Below are 19,886 nucleotides of genomic sequence, written 5' to 3'. Positions count from 1 at the left end.
TGCTTTTTCTTTGCTGCATGAGCATGCGAGGATGGGGGCGCTTTAACATTTTTTTTTCTTATTTCATTTTACTTATTATTTTAACACTGTCCCTTAAAAAAAAAAAATAGAATCACTTTTATTACTGTCAAAAGGAATGTAAACATCCCTTGTGACAGTAATAGGCGGTGACAGTTATTCTAAAAGACCCCAAATCCATCCTTTGCACTTCAAAGTATTCAGATTGCCAAAATCGGCAATTCTGAACACTGTCTTTTTTTTTTTAATCGGCGCCATTGGCAGCCGAGTAAACTGGAAATGATGTTGCTTCCAGAATATTACTACGAAGACCCGATCTAAGCCAAATCCTAGCCGGCGGACGCAGCAGATGGTGGCTCCTATCTTCCGATGGGACAGGAGGCCCGAGAAGTGCGGCGGGAGGGGATGTACGGCAGTTTGCGTGAAGTGGTTAAAGTAGAGCTACAGGCAAATTTTTTTTTCCTTTTAGATAAGGGAAGGGAGGTTTATAACCCCTGTAAGATTTTTTTTTCCACTATCTATGTCCCATTGAGGAGATTTTCCTTCACTTCCTGTCCCATAGCCAAACAGGAAGTGAGAAATCCCTGCAAATTAAAGCAGAGCTCCACCCAAAAAGGGAAACTCCGCTTGTCTACCTCCCCCCCCCCCCCTCTGGTGCCACATTTGACACATTGTGTTGGGAAGGGGGGAGTGGGTACCTGGTTTTGACAGGTGCCCTCTCCCACTTCCTGCCAAGTTCGTGACGGCGAACTCAGCCGGAAGTTCGCCCTCATCACAGCCGACCCATTTAGAAAGCGTAGTGCGATTCGTGCATGCGCAGTAGGAAACCGGCAGTGAAGCTGCAGTGCTTCACTGCCAGTTTCCCTTACCCAAGATTGTGGCGCCAGCACCCGAGAGCCAATTTAAGAATCGGCTTGGGTGAGGACACTGTGGGATCCCTGGACAGGTAAGTGCCCTAATAGTAAAAGTCAGCAACTACAGTTTTTGTAGCTGCTGACTTTGAATTTTTTTGGTTGGGGGGGCTGGAGCTCTGTTTTAAGGGAATTCCTTGGGGACCCCCAGGTCACCAGAACCATAGCTCCCAACTGTCCCTGATTTTGAGGGACTGTCCCAGATTTGGAGCAATGTCCCTCTGTCCCTCATTCCTCCTCATTTGTTCCTCATTTTGATCTGATCTATATAGTTGTATATAAAATGCACAGTGTTTTTCAGTGCTAAACCTTTCATCCGATTTCTAAATTGCTGCATTTGTAAATTCCAAAAGCCAATATAAAGGAATAGTAGTGTTAAAAAAAAGCACTTGTGGGATTAACAAATCTTGTTTTTTTTTGTACAATTCTCCTTTAAGGGGGTGTGGCAAGGGGTGTGTCTTATGCGTGCATACTTTTGCTGATAGGTGTCCCTCATTCCCATCTCAAAAAGATGGGAGGTATGCCAGAACTAGTGTCCCCATTGGAAGATTTCCCCTCTATTATTTTTCTGAGGACAACCCAAAATTTGGGATTTTCTTTTACTTTCACTTGCAATGATAATGGCAAACAGGGCAAATAGAAACGATGGAGGCACAGACAGCAATAAAGCATTCTAATCCATCTCCACTCTATCCAAAACAAACAAATGTATACTTAAAACGTTATACATGTTAATTTTCAAGTTCACTTTGTAAAACTATCTGTAAACATTTCTACGGTTGACAGTACATAAAGTTCTGTGTGTTTGTAAAATCAGAACTCTGTGTGTGATTGGACACAGCCGATCAGCTGACCTCGGCCACAATCATTGGCTAAAATCAGCTGCCAAACTTGTGCCGTGTCCTGTGGGCACATGTGGGCAGGGGACTGCGCAAGCAAGCCGGCGATGTACAGGTAACGTTATCCGGCCTGCCTGTGCCAGCCACCCGCCCGCAGTAAACGAATGTAGGCAGGCAGCAAGTAGTTAAAGTCCAACTTCATCCAAAACTTGTTTTTGTTTCGGATACTTGGGAAGGGTTAGAACAGTGCTGGTCATCTAAAAAATGAGGACTCAAATATGGCCCTTGACATCGCCAGGGGGCGCACATAAAATTTGGTGAATGTAATACTATAGAAATCAGAAACTAAAAAAATACAAAAAGATGGTCAGAGTGGACATGTTAAAAAGAGTTGTTGGCGACTGGGGACGTATTTTGGGAGACAGTCAGACTGGTGAAACATTTCATGAGACCTTTACAAGTCACACTTCCAAATTTGTTCAACCTACAGGTCTCCTAAAAATGACTTGCCACATTTGATATTTCTCTCAACAAGATCATTAAGAAAGATTAGAGGGAAAAAAAAAAAAAAAAACACGAGAGAAAAGAGATGGACAATATCCAGAACAGAATGCCAACATTCACCTGACATCACATGCAATAACTGGAAATGGAACAGGAAGTAACAAATGATAAACATATTTACAGGCCAGAAATCTTCAGGTTTCAGAAATATTCCGTCATGCTGGAAAGTTTCAGTCACTCAAGCGCAAAATCCTTCAGACAGTCAACAGAACTTTTGTCTTTATGTAGAAAGAATCACACCATGTCCAAGCGATAAATGACAGGGAAAAACTATACCAAGAAATCTCCGGACCTTGGTAGCAAAAGTACCTAAAGAGGTAACCTAGTGTACAGACTATGTACTATGCTCTTTAGGTACTTTAGGCAGTTGGGTGTCCATTTGTACTTGTGCGTGGTGACTATCTATTGCATACCTCCCAACTTTCTGAGATGGGAAATGAGGGACACCTATTAGCAAAAATAAATACACATAGGACATGCCCCCTGCCACTCCCCCTTAAAGGAGATTTGTACAAAAAAAATTATGGGTTAAACCCACAAGTGCTTTTTTTACCACTACTATCCCATAATACTGGCTTTTGAAATGTACAAATGCAGCAATTTATAAATTGAATGAAAGGTTTAGCACTGGGAAAAACTTTTTGAAAGATAAAAAGTGCATTTTATATACAACTATATAGATCAGACCAAAATGAGGGACAAATGAGGAGGAAAGAGGGACAGAGGGACATTGTTCCAAATCAGGGACAGTCCCTCCAAATCTTTTATAGCAGCCTGTCTCAACCGGTTTACCCTTGAGGAACCCTGAAAATATTCAGGTCTAAGAGAACCCCTGCTAAAAACAATTCATTAGGGGTCAGCAGGAAAAATGCCCCTTACATTGTCGCTGGCTCTGTCAAGTGGCGCTGGCCAACAGCACTTGGCAGAGCCAAGTACAGGCAACATCACATGGGAGGTCATTCAGCCACAAATCAGGAAAAACACAAAGAAACGTCTGAATCAGCCTTTCCCAACCAGGGTTATGCAGAACGCTGGGGTTTCTCGCTTTCTCCATAACAGCATTTTCCAACCAGGGTTATGCAGAACCCTAGGGTTCCTCCACAGCATCCTTTCCCAACAAAGGTTACAGAAACCCTAGGGTTCCTCCACAGCAGCCCTTCTAATTCAAGGTTCTGCAGAGCCCTAGGGTTCCTCCAGAACAGCCCTTCTAATTCAAGGTTCTGCAGAGCCCTAGGGTTCCTCCAGAGAAACCCTTCTCATCCAGGGTTCCTCCAGAGCAGCCCTTCTCATCCAGGGTTCCTCCAGAGCAGCCCTTCTCATCCAGGGTTCCTCCAGAGCATCCCTTCTCATCCAGGGTTCCTCCAGAGCAGCCCTTCTCATCCAGGGTTCCTCCAGAGCAGCCCTTCTCATCCAGGGTTCCTCCAGAGCATCCCTTCTCATCCAGGGTTCCTCCAGAGCATCCCTTCTCATCCAGGGTTCCTCCAGAGCAGCCCTTCTCATCCAGGATTGCTCCAGAGCAGCCCTTCTCATCCAGGTTCCTGCAGAACCTTAGGGTTCCTCCAGAACAGCCTTTCTTAACTAGGGTTCATCCAGAGAGTGCTAGGGGTTCCATAACCAATGAGCAAGCTTTGCCTCTCAGATAAATAACTATCTGCAAAGGGTTGATGCTTTCCAATGACCACAAATGTAAGAAGCACTCCTCCCGCTGATTATCACGTTAATGTACCATGAGCTGTAGATATATAGTCATTATTAGCATGGGTTCCCTGAGACCAGAAAGTTATTTCAAGGGTTCCTGTGTGATAAAAAGGTTGAGAAAGGCTGCTCTGGAGGAACCCTATGGTCCCTCCGAGCCCTCCTTCGGAACGACTCATCTAGTTAAAAACATTATCCTAGCACCACCTTTCACAACCTTCCCTACTGATGCAATTGGAAGCTTTTGTTCTCCAACCACTCACAAAAGCCTGCTGGCTTCCGCATTTAACCAACTCCTAAAATCTAAATCCATTAGTCCCATTTGCGTTAATCATATGAAAGAAGCCCATGTCTGAGATAAAAAAAAAATTAGCTTAGCAAACCTTCAAAGTGACATAAAGCTATATAATACACCCAGTGAATATAAAAGCAGTACTAGTTATTGTTGGTGGATTAAGCAGCATCAATTAAAACTTCAATTTTTCATTCAACCATGACCAATATTTCACCACTACCATTAAAAGTGAAAGTAAAGAAGGAACAGGTACTCACAATCCCGTAAGCCTGAACGCTTGTGAAAGGTTCCTCCACAACTATACACAGCCCATAGTGACAGCACAGGAACAATAGGCAGATGTGTGAATGTAGGGACCAGGAGATACCCAGGGGGGTCTGACACATTAAGAGATGGAGCGGAAACTGCAAGTAGCTCTGTCATTGGACGGATTTATTCTCCTCTCCCCCTCCCTATTGGAGTTACAGTGACAGCATCTGCCACATGGGGAATACTGGTGACATCCCGCTATACAGGGCTCTGCTGTGTAGACCCAAGCTCTCTGTAACTCTTTCTACGCCTGGCGGAAACCTCCTCCCCCTGTCAAAAGGCAAGTGAGCAGACAAAGAGGAGGGCAGGGGGCCAAATTCCAACATGGAGAGCCAGCACAAGCAATTTGCATGAGAATGATGAATTCTTCCCAGTGTCAGCCTTGCACAGAGGGTGACAGAGATTGGACTTCCAGTCCCCAACAACGTCCCTCTGTCCCAGGAAAGCGGTGACCGCGGCTCACACGCAACATGTCCCCTGGGGACGGGGCTGTGACACAAGTGTGTGACATCAGCTGGCTGGCCACAACTAGGACCGACAGCTCGCGCCCTTCAATTAGAGAACCTTTTAACGTTCCCCCAACCACCTGATCAATCTGCCTGTCTTTAGTCCGTTGGCCACCACCCAACTGCTTCTTTGTGCAGGTGCTCAAAAACATATTAAAAAGGTCTACCCAAACCCAAAACCAAAACATTTAAAATTCTTAATAGTTAGACTCTGGTTCAAATCCTAATCCGGACATTATCTGCATGGAGTTTGCATATTCTCTTGGTGCTTCTGTGGATTTCCTGATCAATTTGTCTGTCTTTAGTCGGTTGACTACCACCGAACTGCTTCTTTGTACAAGTGCTTAAGAACACGTTTTTTTTAAAAGTTTACCAAAAATGCAATTTTATTTTTTATTTTTAGTAGTTAGACTCTGATTCGAATCCTGGTCAGGACATTATCTACATGGAGTTTGCATATTCTGTTTATGCTTTTTTGGGTTTCCTGGTCGATCTGTTTGTCTTTAGCTGGTTGACCGCCACCTAACTGCTTCTTTGTACAGGTGTTTAACACATTAAAAAATTTCCCTTAACCCCAAAACGAAAATGTAATATATTTAGTGGTTGGCACTTCTTCCTGGCAGCACTGGGGTCCCCAGGTTAAATCCCGGCCAGGACACTATCTGCATGGAGTTTGCATGTTCTATCTGTGCTTGCATGGGTTTCCTCCAGGTATTCTGGTTTCCTCCCACACTCCAAAAGACATGCTGGTAGGTTAACTGGCTCCTATCTAAATTGGTGCTAGTATGTGAATGTATGTCAGATAGGGACCTTAGATTGTAAGCTCTTGGGGCAGGGACTGATATGAATAGACATTATGTAAAGCACTCTGTAACTTGTCAGATCTATATAAATATATGTAATAAATAATAAATATTAAAAAAATATATTAACCTTAATAATATACTGTATATTGCAGCCTACTAATTCTTAGATGTAGTGGCTTTTTTTTTTAAAGTCCTAAACACTTCATGTGCTAGAGTGACAACGTTCACTCACTGTACTGTATCTAAGGAGGAGCAGCATTGTCACCCTAGAACAGGAAGTGTGTTGGGACAAAGGGTGGAGGTGTTCTGAGGTCCACAGAAGTGAACTAGGAAGGAGCTGATAACATTGTTGGGGAATTACATTAAAACAGGTAAGGATTTTATTGCATCATTATGTTGGTTCAGCTTGGACCATTGTAAGTATGGGTATCTCCTATCTGTAGGATCTCTGGGGAAGCTGTAAATCACTGTAGAAGTCACCTCTACTACAGTGATATCTGTTGTTTTCTGGGTCCTGAGCTGAGCAGTTGCCCTGCTGCATAGTAACCACAGGGGGTCGCTGGTTTGCTCAGCATGGGTGCCATTCACAAACAGCCTTGACTCTTTCTCAAAGAAAGCAAAGCATTCTCTGATTGGACAAGGTGGCAAATTCTATTTATAACTAATCCTATTGGGGAAAAAAAAGGCCTGTTTACAGAGCTCAGTAGCTCAAGCTAAAATTTACACACCAGCAAATGAAGTCAGAGTAGTGACTCTGCCCTTACTAACTTTCCTCATCCCTCCATACACTAGGGCAGAGGTCCCTCCCCCCCAGGCCTCGCTGGGTGGTGGAGGTGCGCGGCAGTCGAACGAGCCAGCACAACCTGCACTGCCAACCCCCAACCACCAGAGGGCGCCCAATCCCCTACTTACAGCACCACTACTCCCTTCCCTCTCAGTGGTCACATCAGCAATATGTGGGGAGAAAAGGGGAGGCTGGGGACAGGATCATCACAGAGCACTGGTGAGACCTGTACACCACTACAGTCTATTGGAGAGAGAGATCACCATGTCCTGGTGGGCTTCATACTGAGCTGACTTCAGATGACAGGTTGCACCCCCCCACTCAGCAACAGGCTACACCCCGGCAGGTCCGTGGCAGGGTTGTCTTTAGCAAGGCGTCCCTGGTGCCAGGGGGGTTGGGGAGCGCTGCACTAGTCTCTCCAAAGTGGAATATGTTGCTGTGCTGTTTTAGTGTTTTAGACAAACCACTATGCTCTGGGAATCCTTTGTCATATATTAAATGTTTATTCCTAAAACAAAGATTGTATAATATATCTCAAATAAATAAAATACACATTTGACCCAAATCCATTACAGTTTGAAGCCAGCTAATCAGTTGACAAACTCGGCAGGATGTGTTCTCCCTACTAACCAGTAAGGGTCTTTTGTGCTGGCAGTTGGCAACCACAAGCACCGTAACTGGGTACCCTGCCAGAACTTCATACGGGTGGGAGGCAGTGACTGGCAGCTCGAGTACACACTGCACCCACTTCTCTGCCAGGGTGACCTGACAGAGCCCAGGGAAGAGTTTCCCACACGTCAGATGCAGGCAGTAGGTTAGAGGACAGCACGGCTTGCCAACTCGTACCATTCTAAGTCCAGACAAGAACATTCATCTAAAAACTTTAATAGTAATGCTGAAAATAGGTTATTATTTGATGCCCAGCCTCATAGACCAGATGTTTGCAATCCCAGCACTGCTTGCAATAGCAGGGTCAAGAAGATGGAGATAAAGCTTATATCCAGACATTTTTATTTATTTTTTAGTTTTAGATAAAGTGGGGAAGGATTAGAACCTGTGTTGGGTTTTTACTGCTATAGTCTGGCCTTTATTTTAATGACGTGGTGACAAAGGTTTCACCAGACAAGAAGTGAGGGCAAATTCCCCACAGCACTTTTTATTAGCAGAGTAACTTTTTTTGTAGTGTATTGAAGATTATCCACTTTCTGTCTGTCATGGTTGAGCCGTGTTATTACCGTCCCATCCTTTAAGCTGCAAAGGCAGGGGTGTTCACATCCCGCAGTTATCCGCAGCGAAAATCATCCTCCCTTGTTGCATTTGGCAGGCAGTAAAGCCGCCGAACTTGACCCATTCAAACAATGGGGGATGTGCCACAACCGCCCATGTTGGTGTGGCATTCATGGGGATAAAACAGACAGGGAGAGGTGTTATATCCTCTCCTCACTGTCTGTCAAATGCCTCTGAAAAGCGATCCAAACAAGAGTTGATTTTCAGACTCGTGGCAGTTTAAACCTTGCCTTAAATTTTTTTTAGCTGCACATACATTCTAAGTGAGGAAAAAGTTTACCAAACCATCATCTCAAGAGTCCAAAAGTCCTTTATTAAAAACACTAAGTCAGGGACTTTTGGGAAAAACCTTTGCAGCTCTTTTTTGGCTAGTTTTTCGATTTCTCAATTTGGATTTGAGGGGGTGCCCGCTTTTGCCAAGAGCAGCCAAATTCATGCCATCAAGCTTTTCCATTCACTTCTTTTGATGAATAAAGTTCGACGTTCAGTGCCTCACCTCCACCTCCCCTCATCAATGGTTCTCAAAACTCCGAGACCAGGGCCTGGAAAATTCCTCCAAAAACATTTTTAAATGATAAAAATTAAAGTTTATGCAAACTTAATAGAAATAAGGGAATGCAAAACATGTATAGAAATGTTGGAAGACTCTGGATGAGGCTGGGGATGAGGGTTCTTGGAGGGGGGTTAAGGGACTCTGCAGCAGACTTGGAGACCCTGTAGGTAATGAGGTTTCCGGAGATGGCTGGGAGACACTGAGGGAAGTTGGGGACACTGTGGGACACGGTTGAAGGTTGGGGGTACTATGGAGGGCTGGAGGATCTGCAGCAGGCTGTGGAGGAGGCTGGGAGGCACTGTGATGTGCAGCTTGTGGGAGGCCTGGCAGTGGGCCACAGCCCAGTGGTTGGTAACTGCTGCCCTAAACTGAATTTGCAAGAAATCTGCAATTTGTACCACCAATTGCTTCTCCAGTCCTAAGCAATTTTCATCAGAGATGAGCTTGAGTGTTCTTTGAGCTTTTTCTCTTTTTTACTCCAATGAGCTGCAGACCAGGTCATTCCCACCCTGTCCCTATAGATGAGCTGCTGGCACACAGTTCATTGGGGAAAAAAAAAAAGGAGCCAGTCTGGCTAGAAATTAGTTTGGAGGGTATCCTAACTCATCTCAAATCTTCATGTGAAGGCTGTATGAAAACTGACATTTTTAGAAGTGTCAAACTCCTGGGTCCCTTGCAGTTTTCACCGGTCCCTCCGGCTGACCTCCAGATCACTGTCGTATCATAGTAAAACAAAAATTTATGTGTAGCGCTAAAAGTTCAGCATGAAAACAATGTCCAACCAATGATGAAAGGTATCGAGGAAAAACCTAGAAGGAAGTCTTCCATGCATATAAGACTCATAAAATGTCGATGTAATTTCAGTGACTTCGTGTGAGGAACATATCAAATATGTGACATCTGGAGTGAACACAGAAGAAACACACCACCACCAACAATAGGGAGGCTTACCAGATCACGTAGACCCAAGAGGGCATACGCCCAACTGGGTCAAAAAAGGCTTGGGTGGTGGGTGATGGTAGATGTTCCAGAGGAGTGATGAAGATGAAAGTCTGGGAGCAGACCGGATGCTAGTGGGTCCCAGATCACGTAGACCCAAGAGGGTATACGCCCAACTGGGTCAAATCAGGCTTGGGTGGTGGGTGATGGTAGATGTTCCAGAGGAGTGATAAAGATGAAAGTCCGGGAGCAGACCGGATGCTAGTGGGTCCCTCCTTCAACAGCTGAAGCCTCCTGCATTGTGTGCAGCCTGTCAGCCTGTGCAGCCTGACCCACTAGCATCCGGTCTGCTCCCGGACTTTCATCTTCATCACTCCTCTGGAACATCTACCATCACCCACCACTCAAGCCTGTTTTGACCCACTTGGGCGTATGCCCTCTTGGGTCTACGTGATCTGGTAAGCCTCCCTATTGTTGGTGGTGGTGTGTTTCTTCTGTGTTCACTCCAGATGTCACATATTTGATATGTTCCTCACACGAAGTCACTGAAATTACATCAACATTTTATGAGTCTTATATGCATGGAAGACTTCCTTCTAGGTTCTTCCTCGATACCTTTCATCATTGGTTGGACATTGTTTTCATGCTGAACTTTTTTTAGCGCTACACATAAATTTTTGTTTACTGTTATATGCCCATATCCTATTGGTCGTGTTAGCTGCTTATTCCTCTTTTTTGGCCACGCAGAATTACTTGTTACCCTTTTCCACTGTTGTATCATGCAATACATGAAATCAGTAGGAGGAACCAATCAGAGCTATGACAGAACCAGGAGATAAAAAATTATAGGCGTTTCCTTACAGACTTCACATGAAGACAGCAGGAAATTGGAATAGGTACAGTCTTCTTCTCTTATGACCTGGTTTTAATAAAATGTCAAGGTCTTCAACCTCCATGTTTGAATTGCACGTACACCTTTTTTTTTTGACAGGTGTCAAAAAATGTTCTTCAGTATCAGCACAGATTTGCCAGCTTGCTGGATGCTTATTTAGGTTTTAAAAAAGAAAATTTCTGCTGCATGCTGTTTTTTTATGTTGGTGGCTCTGTCTTCTACACTAATAGAGACCTGCACTAAGAAAACACATAAGATACCATCGATACATTTTCTAGCCAATGGCTCAATATGCTAAACTACAGGATTTAAAGCCCAACACCGGACACAATCAGCTTACCAGAGTTAAAGCAGTTAAAGGCTTTGTTGCCTCAGGAGCCACCCACCGTGATGAACACTTTCCTCAACACCCTGCAAATTTGGTTCACATGTCGGCGGAAGCACAGCTCCTAATCGCTAGGATGTTGCTACTGCAGGTCCTATAGATTCTATTGCTGAGGTCGTGTCTACGACTCCCTCTCCTCCTAGCTATTCAAAAAAACAAAGCCTGGGGCTGATAATACTTTTTCGTTGACTCACCCAGAACAAGCAAGTATGTATAATATGAGTTTTGACTTTCCTCTAAGACCTAGTTCTGGAGCAAGCATGCACTAATTTGAGGGCGGAGAAAGCCAGGCAGCCAGTATTTGGAGGGGGTGGTCAACCAAGGAAGCCTACATGCCTCTATCAGCACAGGTTCTCTTCAACCACCCAGCCAAATCTAGGCCCCCTTCATATTGTGCCACTGCATTGCTGCCCTTATTAAATGATGCAATGCAGAACAATAAAACAATAACAGGACCTGCACCTCTTCTGTGTTCAGGGAATACCTCATATGCCAATGTGTGTATTAATGCTGATGCACAAAAGCATTGCCTTGTTACTGGAGTATGGCCATGTACAGCCATTCACTTCAATGGCCATCTCTACGTGCACCCTGCGGCTCCCTAGGCATGGGAAAATGTTGTGAATTTTAAGGTTACAGCAAATCTGTGCCTCAAACCGGCTGTGTGCACGAGCTCTAAAAGTCAGGGAGAGTTTGGCAACCTTAAATTGACACTAAATGATATCCATATTCTCCTAAAATAATCAATACACATAGAGAACTCAGAGTCCAAAACCCACAGAACCCATACAGCCCAAAACCTATAGAGTTCATAGACCACAGAGCCTATAGAGCCCAGAGCCAATACAGTCCATAGCCCACAGAACACATAAGGTCCATAGTTTATAGAGCCCAGAGACCACATAATCCATAGCCTTTAGAGTCCAAGTCCAAAGCCCCCAAAACCCATAAGAATCCAAATCCCATAGAACCCATAGCGTCCATAGTTCATAAATCCTACAGACCACCAAGTCCATAGTTCATAGATCCCACAGACCACAGAGTACATAGATCCCACAGACCACAGAGTACATAGATCCCACATGCCACAGAGTCCATAGCGCATAGAGTCCAAAGCCCAAAGGGGTTGATTTACTAAAACTGGAGAGTGCAAAATCGGGTGCAGCTGTGCATGGTAGCCAATCAGCTTCTAACTTTAGCTCATTCAATTAAGCTTTGACAAAAAAACCTGGAAGCTGATTGGTTTCTATACAGAGCTGCACCAGGTTTTGCAAATCAACCCCATAAAGTGCAAAACCCATAGAGTCCATAGTGCATGGAGCCCAGCGCTCACAGAACCCATAGCTCACAGAGCCCATGGAGCCCATAGCTCAGAGCTCACAGAACCCAGAGCCCATAGAGCCCATAGAGCCCACAACTCCCTGGTTCTCAGAGACCACAGAGCCCCCGTGGTTCATGGAGAAAGGAACATAGCCACTTAACAGGAAGATGGATCACAGCAGCAAATTAAAAAACATTTTTTTGGAGGAAACAGAGCAACATTAGAGACTTTTCTTGGTTAGGAATATAGAATTTTTCTTTAACCAGAGTTCAATGTCACTTTGCAAGCTGATTATACTATCTATCTATCTATCTACATGCATACATACATACACACACCTAGCTAACGTAAAAGTGGAGCTGCAATTAAACGTTAATTTCAATGGCTTCTGCTAACAACAGTGCCAGTCGACCCCCACCCTGCCCCCACCCCAGGACTTGGCCCCATATTGATTGGATTTCTTAGAAACCTGGACTTATCACCACCATCCCTTCTTATTTAGGTGCAGGAGACCGTTTACAACTGGACCAGCTTTCCCACACCGAGGCGGCTCCCCAGCCTGGCAGAGAACCCTGACCTCCCCCACCCACCCTCAAGTCTCTGAGCTCAGTGCCAGCACAGCCTGTGAAAGCCCCCCTTTGTCTGGGGGGTCTCTGATAAAGTCTTTCTGGAAACAAAAAGGATTCTTTTCTCAAACCATGAAAATAATTGAGACAACTCAATAATGAGTCACTAAAGACGTCCTTCAAAACACGACAAGGATCCATCAGTGAGAATTCTATTTGCTACGTTTAAAGGCAAATTATCAGAATTCAAATATGGAAGACACGCATATTGACTTGTTTTTTTAAAGCTCATCTCTGGACAAATGTGGCCCCAACCCCCACCCAATCCCTGGATTTAGGCAAGCCAAAGGGGCTTTAGATTGTGTTTTTTTTTTTTTTTATAAACCCAGTGATTATTTAAAGGGGGAGGTGGGAGTTCCCAGGGATTCCCATTCTTACGCTTGCATGCCTATCCAGAGAGTCTACTGTGTAGAAGGAGACATGTAGGGTGACCCAACCTGCATACTTTTTCCAAGCAAGCCATTGAGGTACAGATAAGGATGACGGCCCTGGAGCTCGCACCTTTAAAAAAAAGACGCAACAGCAGCATATTTCCTATGTCCTGACAGTATCCCTTTAAAGTTTACCTTACAACTCTGTTTTAAAGGCTACCTGTACAATTTGTTGACTAACCAGTCCTTCGGCTCATCAATGTTTGAGGAGCAATGACATCAAAAGTTTGGGCACATGGCAACTTAAGCCTTAGAAGAGTTACTGGTATAGTTGGCCCACATTCTTAGAAATACCAGTTCAGCCCGAAAATGGTTTGCCTCCACTGTAAGCTGGCAACAGGTACACTTTAAAGCAGTGAGTATTAACTAGGGTTCCTCCAGAGGTTCCTCCTTGAGCTGGTTAATCTCCTATTTTTATCACCATCACCTCCTTCCTGATGGTGCCTGCATAGTTCTGGAACCATCAACATTTGGCAAAACCAGTTACAGGACATCAATAATCCTGTGTAAGATGTTAAGTAGAGACATACCAGCAGGGGCTCTGGATAGGGCAAGTGGAGACAATACCAGCAGGGGTTCTGGATAGGGCAAGTGGAGACATACCAGCAGGGGCTCTGGGTAGGGCAAGTGGAGACATACCAGCATGGGTTCTCGATAGGACAAGTGGAGACATACCAGCAGGGGCTCTGGGTAGGGCAAGTGGAGACATAGCAGCATGGGTTCTCGATAGGACAAGTGGAGACATACCAGCAGGGGTTCTGGATAGGGCAAGTGGAGACATACCAGCAGGGGCTCTGGGTAGGGCAAGTGGAGACATACCAGCAGGGGCTCTGGGTAGGGCAAGTGGAGACATACCAGCAGGGGCTCTGGGTAGGGCAAGTAGAGACATACCAGCAGGGGCTCTGGGTAGGGCAAGTGGAGACATACCAGCAGGGGCTCTGGGTAGGGCAAGTGGAGACATACCAGCAGGGGTTCTGGATAGGGCAAGTGGAGACCTACCAGCAGGGGCTCTGGATAGGGCAAGTGGAGACATACCAGCATGGGTTCTCGATAGTACAAGTGGAGACCTACCAGCAGGGGCTCTGGATAGGGCAAGTGGAGACATACCAGCATGGGTTCTCGATAGGACAAGTGAAGACATACCAGCAGGGGCTCTGGATAGGGTAAGTAGAGACATACCAGTAGGGGTTCTGGATAGGACAAGTGGAGACATACCAGCAGGGGTTCTGGATAGGACAAGTGGAGACATACCAGCATGGGTTCTCGATAGGGCAAGTGGAGACATACCAGCAGGGGCTCTGGATAGGGTAAGTAGAGACATACCAGTAGGGGTTCTGGATAGGACAAGTGGAGACATACCAGTAGGGGTTCTGGATAGGACAAGTGGAGACATACCAGCAGGGGTTCTGGATAGGGCAAGTAAAGACACACCAGCAGGGGCTCTGGATAGGGCAAGTGGAGACCTACCAGCAGGGGCTCTGGATAGGGCAAATGGAGACATAGCAGCGGGGGTTTTGGATAGGGTAAGCAGAGATATGTCATGGGGGCGGGCTCTGGATAGGGTAAGTGGAGACATACCAGCAGGGGCTCTGGATAGAGCAAGTGGAGACATACTAGTGGGGGCTCTGGATAAGTACCCTACTGTGCATTAGAAGTAAGAGTCCACCTCATTACCTGGCTGGAGGATGTCCAGCATCATCTAGTCCTTTCCTCCCTAGCCTGTCTCTGGCCCGCCCCTTCCATTCATTGGATTTCAGTTCTGTCACAGAGCCTCAGCATCACATGTACCTGTATGCAAATACCGCCTGCCTGGGAACGCCTACTCCTTTAGAATGATAAGATCTTTTGATATTTGCATAACTTCTCCCAAGAGCCAGCCCACTGCTTACATCCGGTGTCTTGCCGAGAATGTTCCCTCGGCGGATAAGTTCCCCCCCTGTACTGCGCAGGCGCAGCGCCTGCGCAGTACATACTACTCTCAGCCGCCGGAGATAGCCGAAGCTCAAATGCTTCAATCAGCTGTACACGGCGCCTGCGCTCTGGGTCCAGATTCCTTCCCCACCATCCAAGTGGACCTAGAGGGGGAATCTAAAAGTGCCGAGCGCAGCGAGGCCGTGCCCGAAGCGTGGCGAGGGACCCTCTTCCAGGCACCGTGTACAGCTGATTTTCAGCTGTTGTGCTTCGGCTATTTCCGCCGATACCTACTGCGCAGGCGCAGTAGAGGGGGGAACTTATACGCCGAGCGGAACTTTCTCGGCAGAACACCGGGCTGTTGTAAGAAGTACTGCCGGCAGGGTGCAACCTGCCAGTCCCTCCCACCAGCCATGATCTGGTTGCATTACAAAGAGAAAAACACAGAGACCCAGTGACAATGTCTATAGAACTAATATAAGTGATGAAAATGGAAAGAATTTAGAAATGTCATGTTGATTGGGGGGGGTGGGGGACCAGGGAAGGCAAAATATAAGCCGATTAAACTTCAGCTTGAGGTCGGTACATGACACCTTAGTGTCCATGTATGTGATCCTGTGTCTTCTGAAATGGCGGGTCAGCACACTCCATGGAAGGGGAACACACAGTGCAGGGCAGGCCTTGGGGAGGGGGGGGGGGGTGGGGCGCTCACCCCTCCTCTGGTCACTGACACTCTTCTGTACCAGCAGATTGGGGGGGGGGGGGGTCACTGACACTCCATGGCACAGCAGGAATCTGCCTGGGGGGGGGGGGACACATCTGCAGAACATGATTGTGTAGAACAAACAGTGATGGTGGGGACTGGGGATGGGGCTTTGCAGCTAATCCTTGTAATCACCGGATCAGAGCCCAGCCAGAGGGAGGAGACAACCCCTTCACTGCCACAACACAGCCGGGGGAAGACACCGCACAGACCCCCTGAACAACCAGAACCTAAAAACACAGCCAACTATACCTTTCCTAATGGTGACCAATCTGATTGCACAACCACCTTAAAGGAGACCATACACGATACAATCTAATTGTACAATCTTCTTAAAGGAGAACATACACTATACAATCGGATTTTACAATCTTCTTAAAGGAGACCATACACTATACCAGGCGTGCTTAACCCGTGGCCCTCCAGCTGTTGCAGAACTACAAGTCCCATGAGGCATTGCAAGGCTGACAGTTACAAGCATGACTCCCAAGGACAACGGCGTGATGGGACTTGTAGTTCCGCAACAGCTGGAGGGACACAGGTTGAGCACCCCTGCACTATACAATCAGATTGTACAATTTACTTAAAGGAGACTATACAATCTGAATGCACAATCTTCTTAAAGAAGACCACACACTATACAATGCGACTGTACAATCGCCTGTCAAATCCTCCCTGCAAATCTATTACCATAAAGGAGACTGACCCCCTCCCGTAATGATTAGGTTGTGTAGGCAAAACGTGTCAAGGCGTTTCCCGTTATACCGCAGTTTTAAGATTGGCCGCTTCATGAAAGCCGATGTAAACCCGATCACTAGAATCACATATAATCTTCACCATGTTGAGGACAATCCCCGGTGATCCTGCCATGGAGACTCCTCTTCAGGCCCTTCCTGTGGTCTGGGTGACAACGCGCTCTTCCTGTCTCCCAGCTGAGCTCCTTTTGCCGTCACCCGGCCACACAGTCTTCCCAAGTGTCCCTCACACAGGCATGGCCAACCGTTGTCACCATCAGAAACCTCGCCCTAAGAAACGTCATGGAGCCACCCGGCTGGGGGGGGCTGGGGGGGGCTGTGTGTGCATTTAGAAGTAGTTACAAAGAGGCTGCAGAGGATCAGCAGCACTGAGGTCAACAGAAGATGAAAAAAAAGGTGAAATGGCAGTTTGTAGTTACATTGTATAGAATGGCCGTTGTGTGTGGTGAACTGTTTCTTTACCTAAACGCCATGCAGTTGGGGTTTATATCGACTTTAAAGCTGAAGAATAATCTGCGTTTTTTCGTCTTTGTAGGTCCCCCTCCCCCAACTCGAAGACCGGGCTTTTTCTGCCACTTTTTCTTGACATGTTTAAATCAGTGTTTTTTGGTAAAAAAAATACTTACCGGTATATCCCCCCCAAACATTATATATTTTTTTAGCAGAGACCCTAGGGAATAAAACGGTGATTGTTGCAACTTTTATTTTACACTGTATTTGTACAGCAGTTCTGCAAACGCAATTTTTGGGGGGAAAAAAAACACTTTAATGACTCAAGAAAAAAAAAAAAAAACACATTTTTATTTGTACAATTTTTTTGTAAAATATAAAAGAGGATGTTCTGCTTAGTAAATAGATGCCCAACATGTCACACTTTAAAAAACTGGAACGGCAACAAACTTCAGTACTTAAAAATCTCCATAGGCGACACTTTAAATGTCTTTACAGGTTACCCGTTTAGAGTTACAGAGGAGGTCTAGCGCTAGAATTATTGCTCTCACTCTAACAATTGCGGTGATACCTCACATGCGTGGTGCGAATACCATTTACATGTGTGCATGACTTACATATGTGCACGCTTCTGCGCATGAGCACAGAGGGATGGGGCTACATTTTTTTTTTAAATATTATTTATTTTACTTTTTATTTTTACACTGTCCCTTTATTTATTTTTTCATCACTTGTATTCCTATTACAAGGAAGGTAAACATCGCTTGTAATAGAAATAAGGATGACAGGTCCTCTTTATGGAGAGATCTGGGGTCAAAAAGACCTCAAATCTCTTCTTTACATTGAAAAGCAAAAGATTAAAAATTAAAAAAAAAAAAAAATTTTTTTCGATCTTTCAACTTTAACCATTTCCAGAAAAATTCTGGCATTGATGTAAAAAATTTTTTGCTATAAAATTACTCAGGACCCCCAAACATTATATGCTTTTTTTTTTTTTTTTTTTTTTTTTAGCAGAGACCCTGGGGCACAGCAATTTTTTAAACGCGTTTTTCATTAATTAAAAAAAAAAAAACAAAAAAAACACACACCACTAAAGTTAGCCCAATTTTTTTGCATAATGTGAAAGATGATGTTACGCCGAGTAAATAGATACCAAACATGTCACACTTTACATTTGCTCACACTCGCGGAATGGCGCCAAACTTCGGTACTTAAAAATCTCCATAGCCGACGCTTTAAATTTTTTTACAGGTTACATGTTTAGAGTTACAGAGGAAGTCTTGGGCTAGAATTTTTGCTCTCACTCAAACGTTCGTGGCAATACCTCACATGTGTGGTTTAAACGCTGTTTACATATGCGGGCGTGACCTACGTATGCGTTCGCTTCTGAGTGCGAGCACGCAGGGACAAAGGGAGCTTACATTAAAAAAAAGAAAAATTTTTATTACTGTTTATTTTATTTCTATTTTTTTTTAATTTTTACAATTTCCCTTTAAACTTTTTTTTTTCTTTTTGGTCACTTTTATCCCTATTACAAGGAATGTAAACATCCCTTGTAATAGAAATGGGGCACGACAGGTCCTCTTTACAGCGAGATCTGGGGTCTATAAGACCCCACATCTCTCCTCTAGGCTGGAGAGACTGAGATTAAAAAAAAAAAAAAAAGTGATCTCAGTCTTTCCAGCCACCGAAGGTCATAGAGACTGCCGGGGACCATTAGGTCCGTAGTATTCTCTATGGTAAACTTCCACCGCCGGTGGATTCTTTTTCCGGCTCGCCGATCGCATGGAGGGTGGCAGGGCGCTGCCTGTAAAACCAATCAATCAGCTAAACAGCCACTATGACCGTTTTTATGGTGCAGGGAATTTCTCGCGGAAAAGAATGATGATATCTGAATGAAGCGTGCATTCAGATTTTCCCACTCAAAGTCCAGGAATTGAAATGACGTACAGCAGGTGGGAAGTGGTTAATAAATGAAAATTTTTAAAAGAAAAAAATTTAAAAAAAATAAAAAAAATAAAAAATGTACCGCAATTTTTTTTGTTAAATATAAAGATAATGTTACAATGAGTAAATAGATACCTAATATGTCACGGTTTAAAATCAGAATGGCGACAAACTACGTTACTTACAAATCTCCATAGGCGACGCTTTAAACGCCTTTATAGGTTACCAGTTTAGAGTTACACAGGAGGTCATGTGCTAGAATTATTGCTCTCGCTCGAACGATCGCGGTGTTACCTCACATGTGGTGCAAACACCGTCTACATAAGCGGCGTGAGTTATGTATGCGTACGCTTCTGCGCATGAGCTCAGAGGGATGGGGGCGCTTTAATTTTTTTTTTTTCATTCTTATTTATTTTACTTTTTATTTTTACACTGTCTTATTATTTATTTATTATCACTTGTATTCCTATTACTGTACAAGGAATGCAAATGTCTCTTGTAATAGAAATAAGGACAGGTCCTCTTTATGGAGAGATCTGGGGTCAAAAAGACTCCAAATCTCTTCTTTTACCTTTAAAGCAGATAGAAAAAAATAAAAATAAAAAAAAATTAAATCTTTTACTTTAAAAAAAAGAAAAAATTGTTTACTTCCAGCCTGGACCAGATGCCGTTGCGGTCCTCCATGGCCATAGAGATGATCAGAGGATCTACTCTTTGATCGCCTATGGGAGCAGCATCAGACCATTTCTCGGGCGAACCGGTAAGCCTGAAAAACACCGGCGAGCGGCGGGAGGGGGAACGTCCCCTCCCACCGCTTCTGAAAGCATTCCAGCAACGGTGGCTGATATCTTCAGCCATAATCCTAGTAAACCACTTGTAAAACGCAACATCTATATACG

The 19,886-nt window shown here is 44.8% G+C and overlaps 1 protein-coding gene across 2 annotated transcripts in view; it reads right to left on the bottom strand.

The window, feature by feature from the left end:
• Positions 1–19,886, bottom strand: part of PLXNB3 (plexin B3) — a 150,976-nt gene that overhangs the window by 97,858 nt on the left and 33,232 nt on the right. Inside the window, exon 1 of one of the 2 annotated variants that reach the window (XM_073600172.1) lies at positions 4,580–4,723. The exons of the other annotated variant lie outside the window; for it this stretch is intronic. Within the exon in view, the coding sequence (XP_073456273.1) occupies positions 4,580–4,708 (129 nt within the window). The 5' untranslated portion in view covers positions 4,709–4,723. Of the gene's footprint in view, positions 1–4,579; positions 4,724–19,886 lie in introns of those variants that run through there. 2 annotated transcript variants of the gene reach the window in all.

This window comes from Aquarana catesbeiana, linkage group LG09 (assembly GCF_042186555.1).
Source record: "Aquarana catesbeiana isolate 2022-GZ linkage group LG09, ASM4218655v1, whole genome shotgun sequence".
NCBI lineage: Eukaryota > Metazoa > Chordata > Amphibia > Anura > Ranidae > Aquarana > Aquarana catesbeiana.
This window is presented reverse-complemented; position numbering and strand designations above follow the sequence as displayed.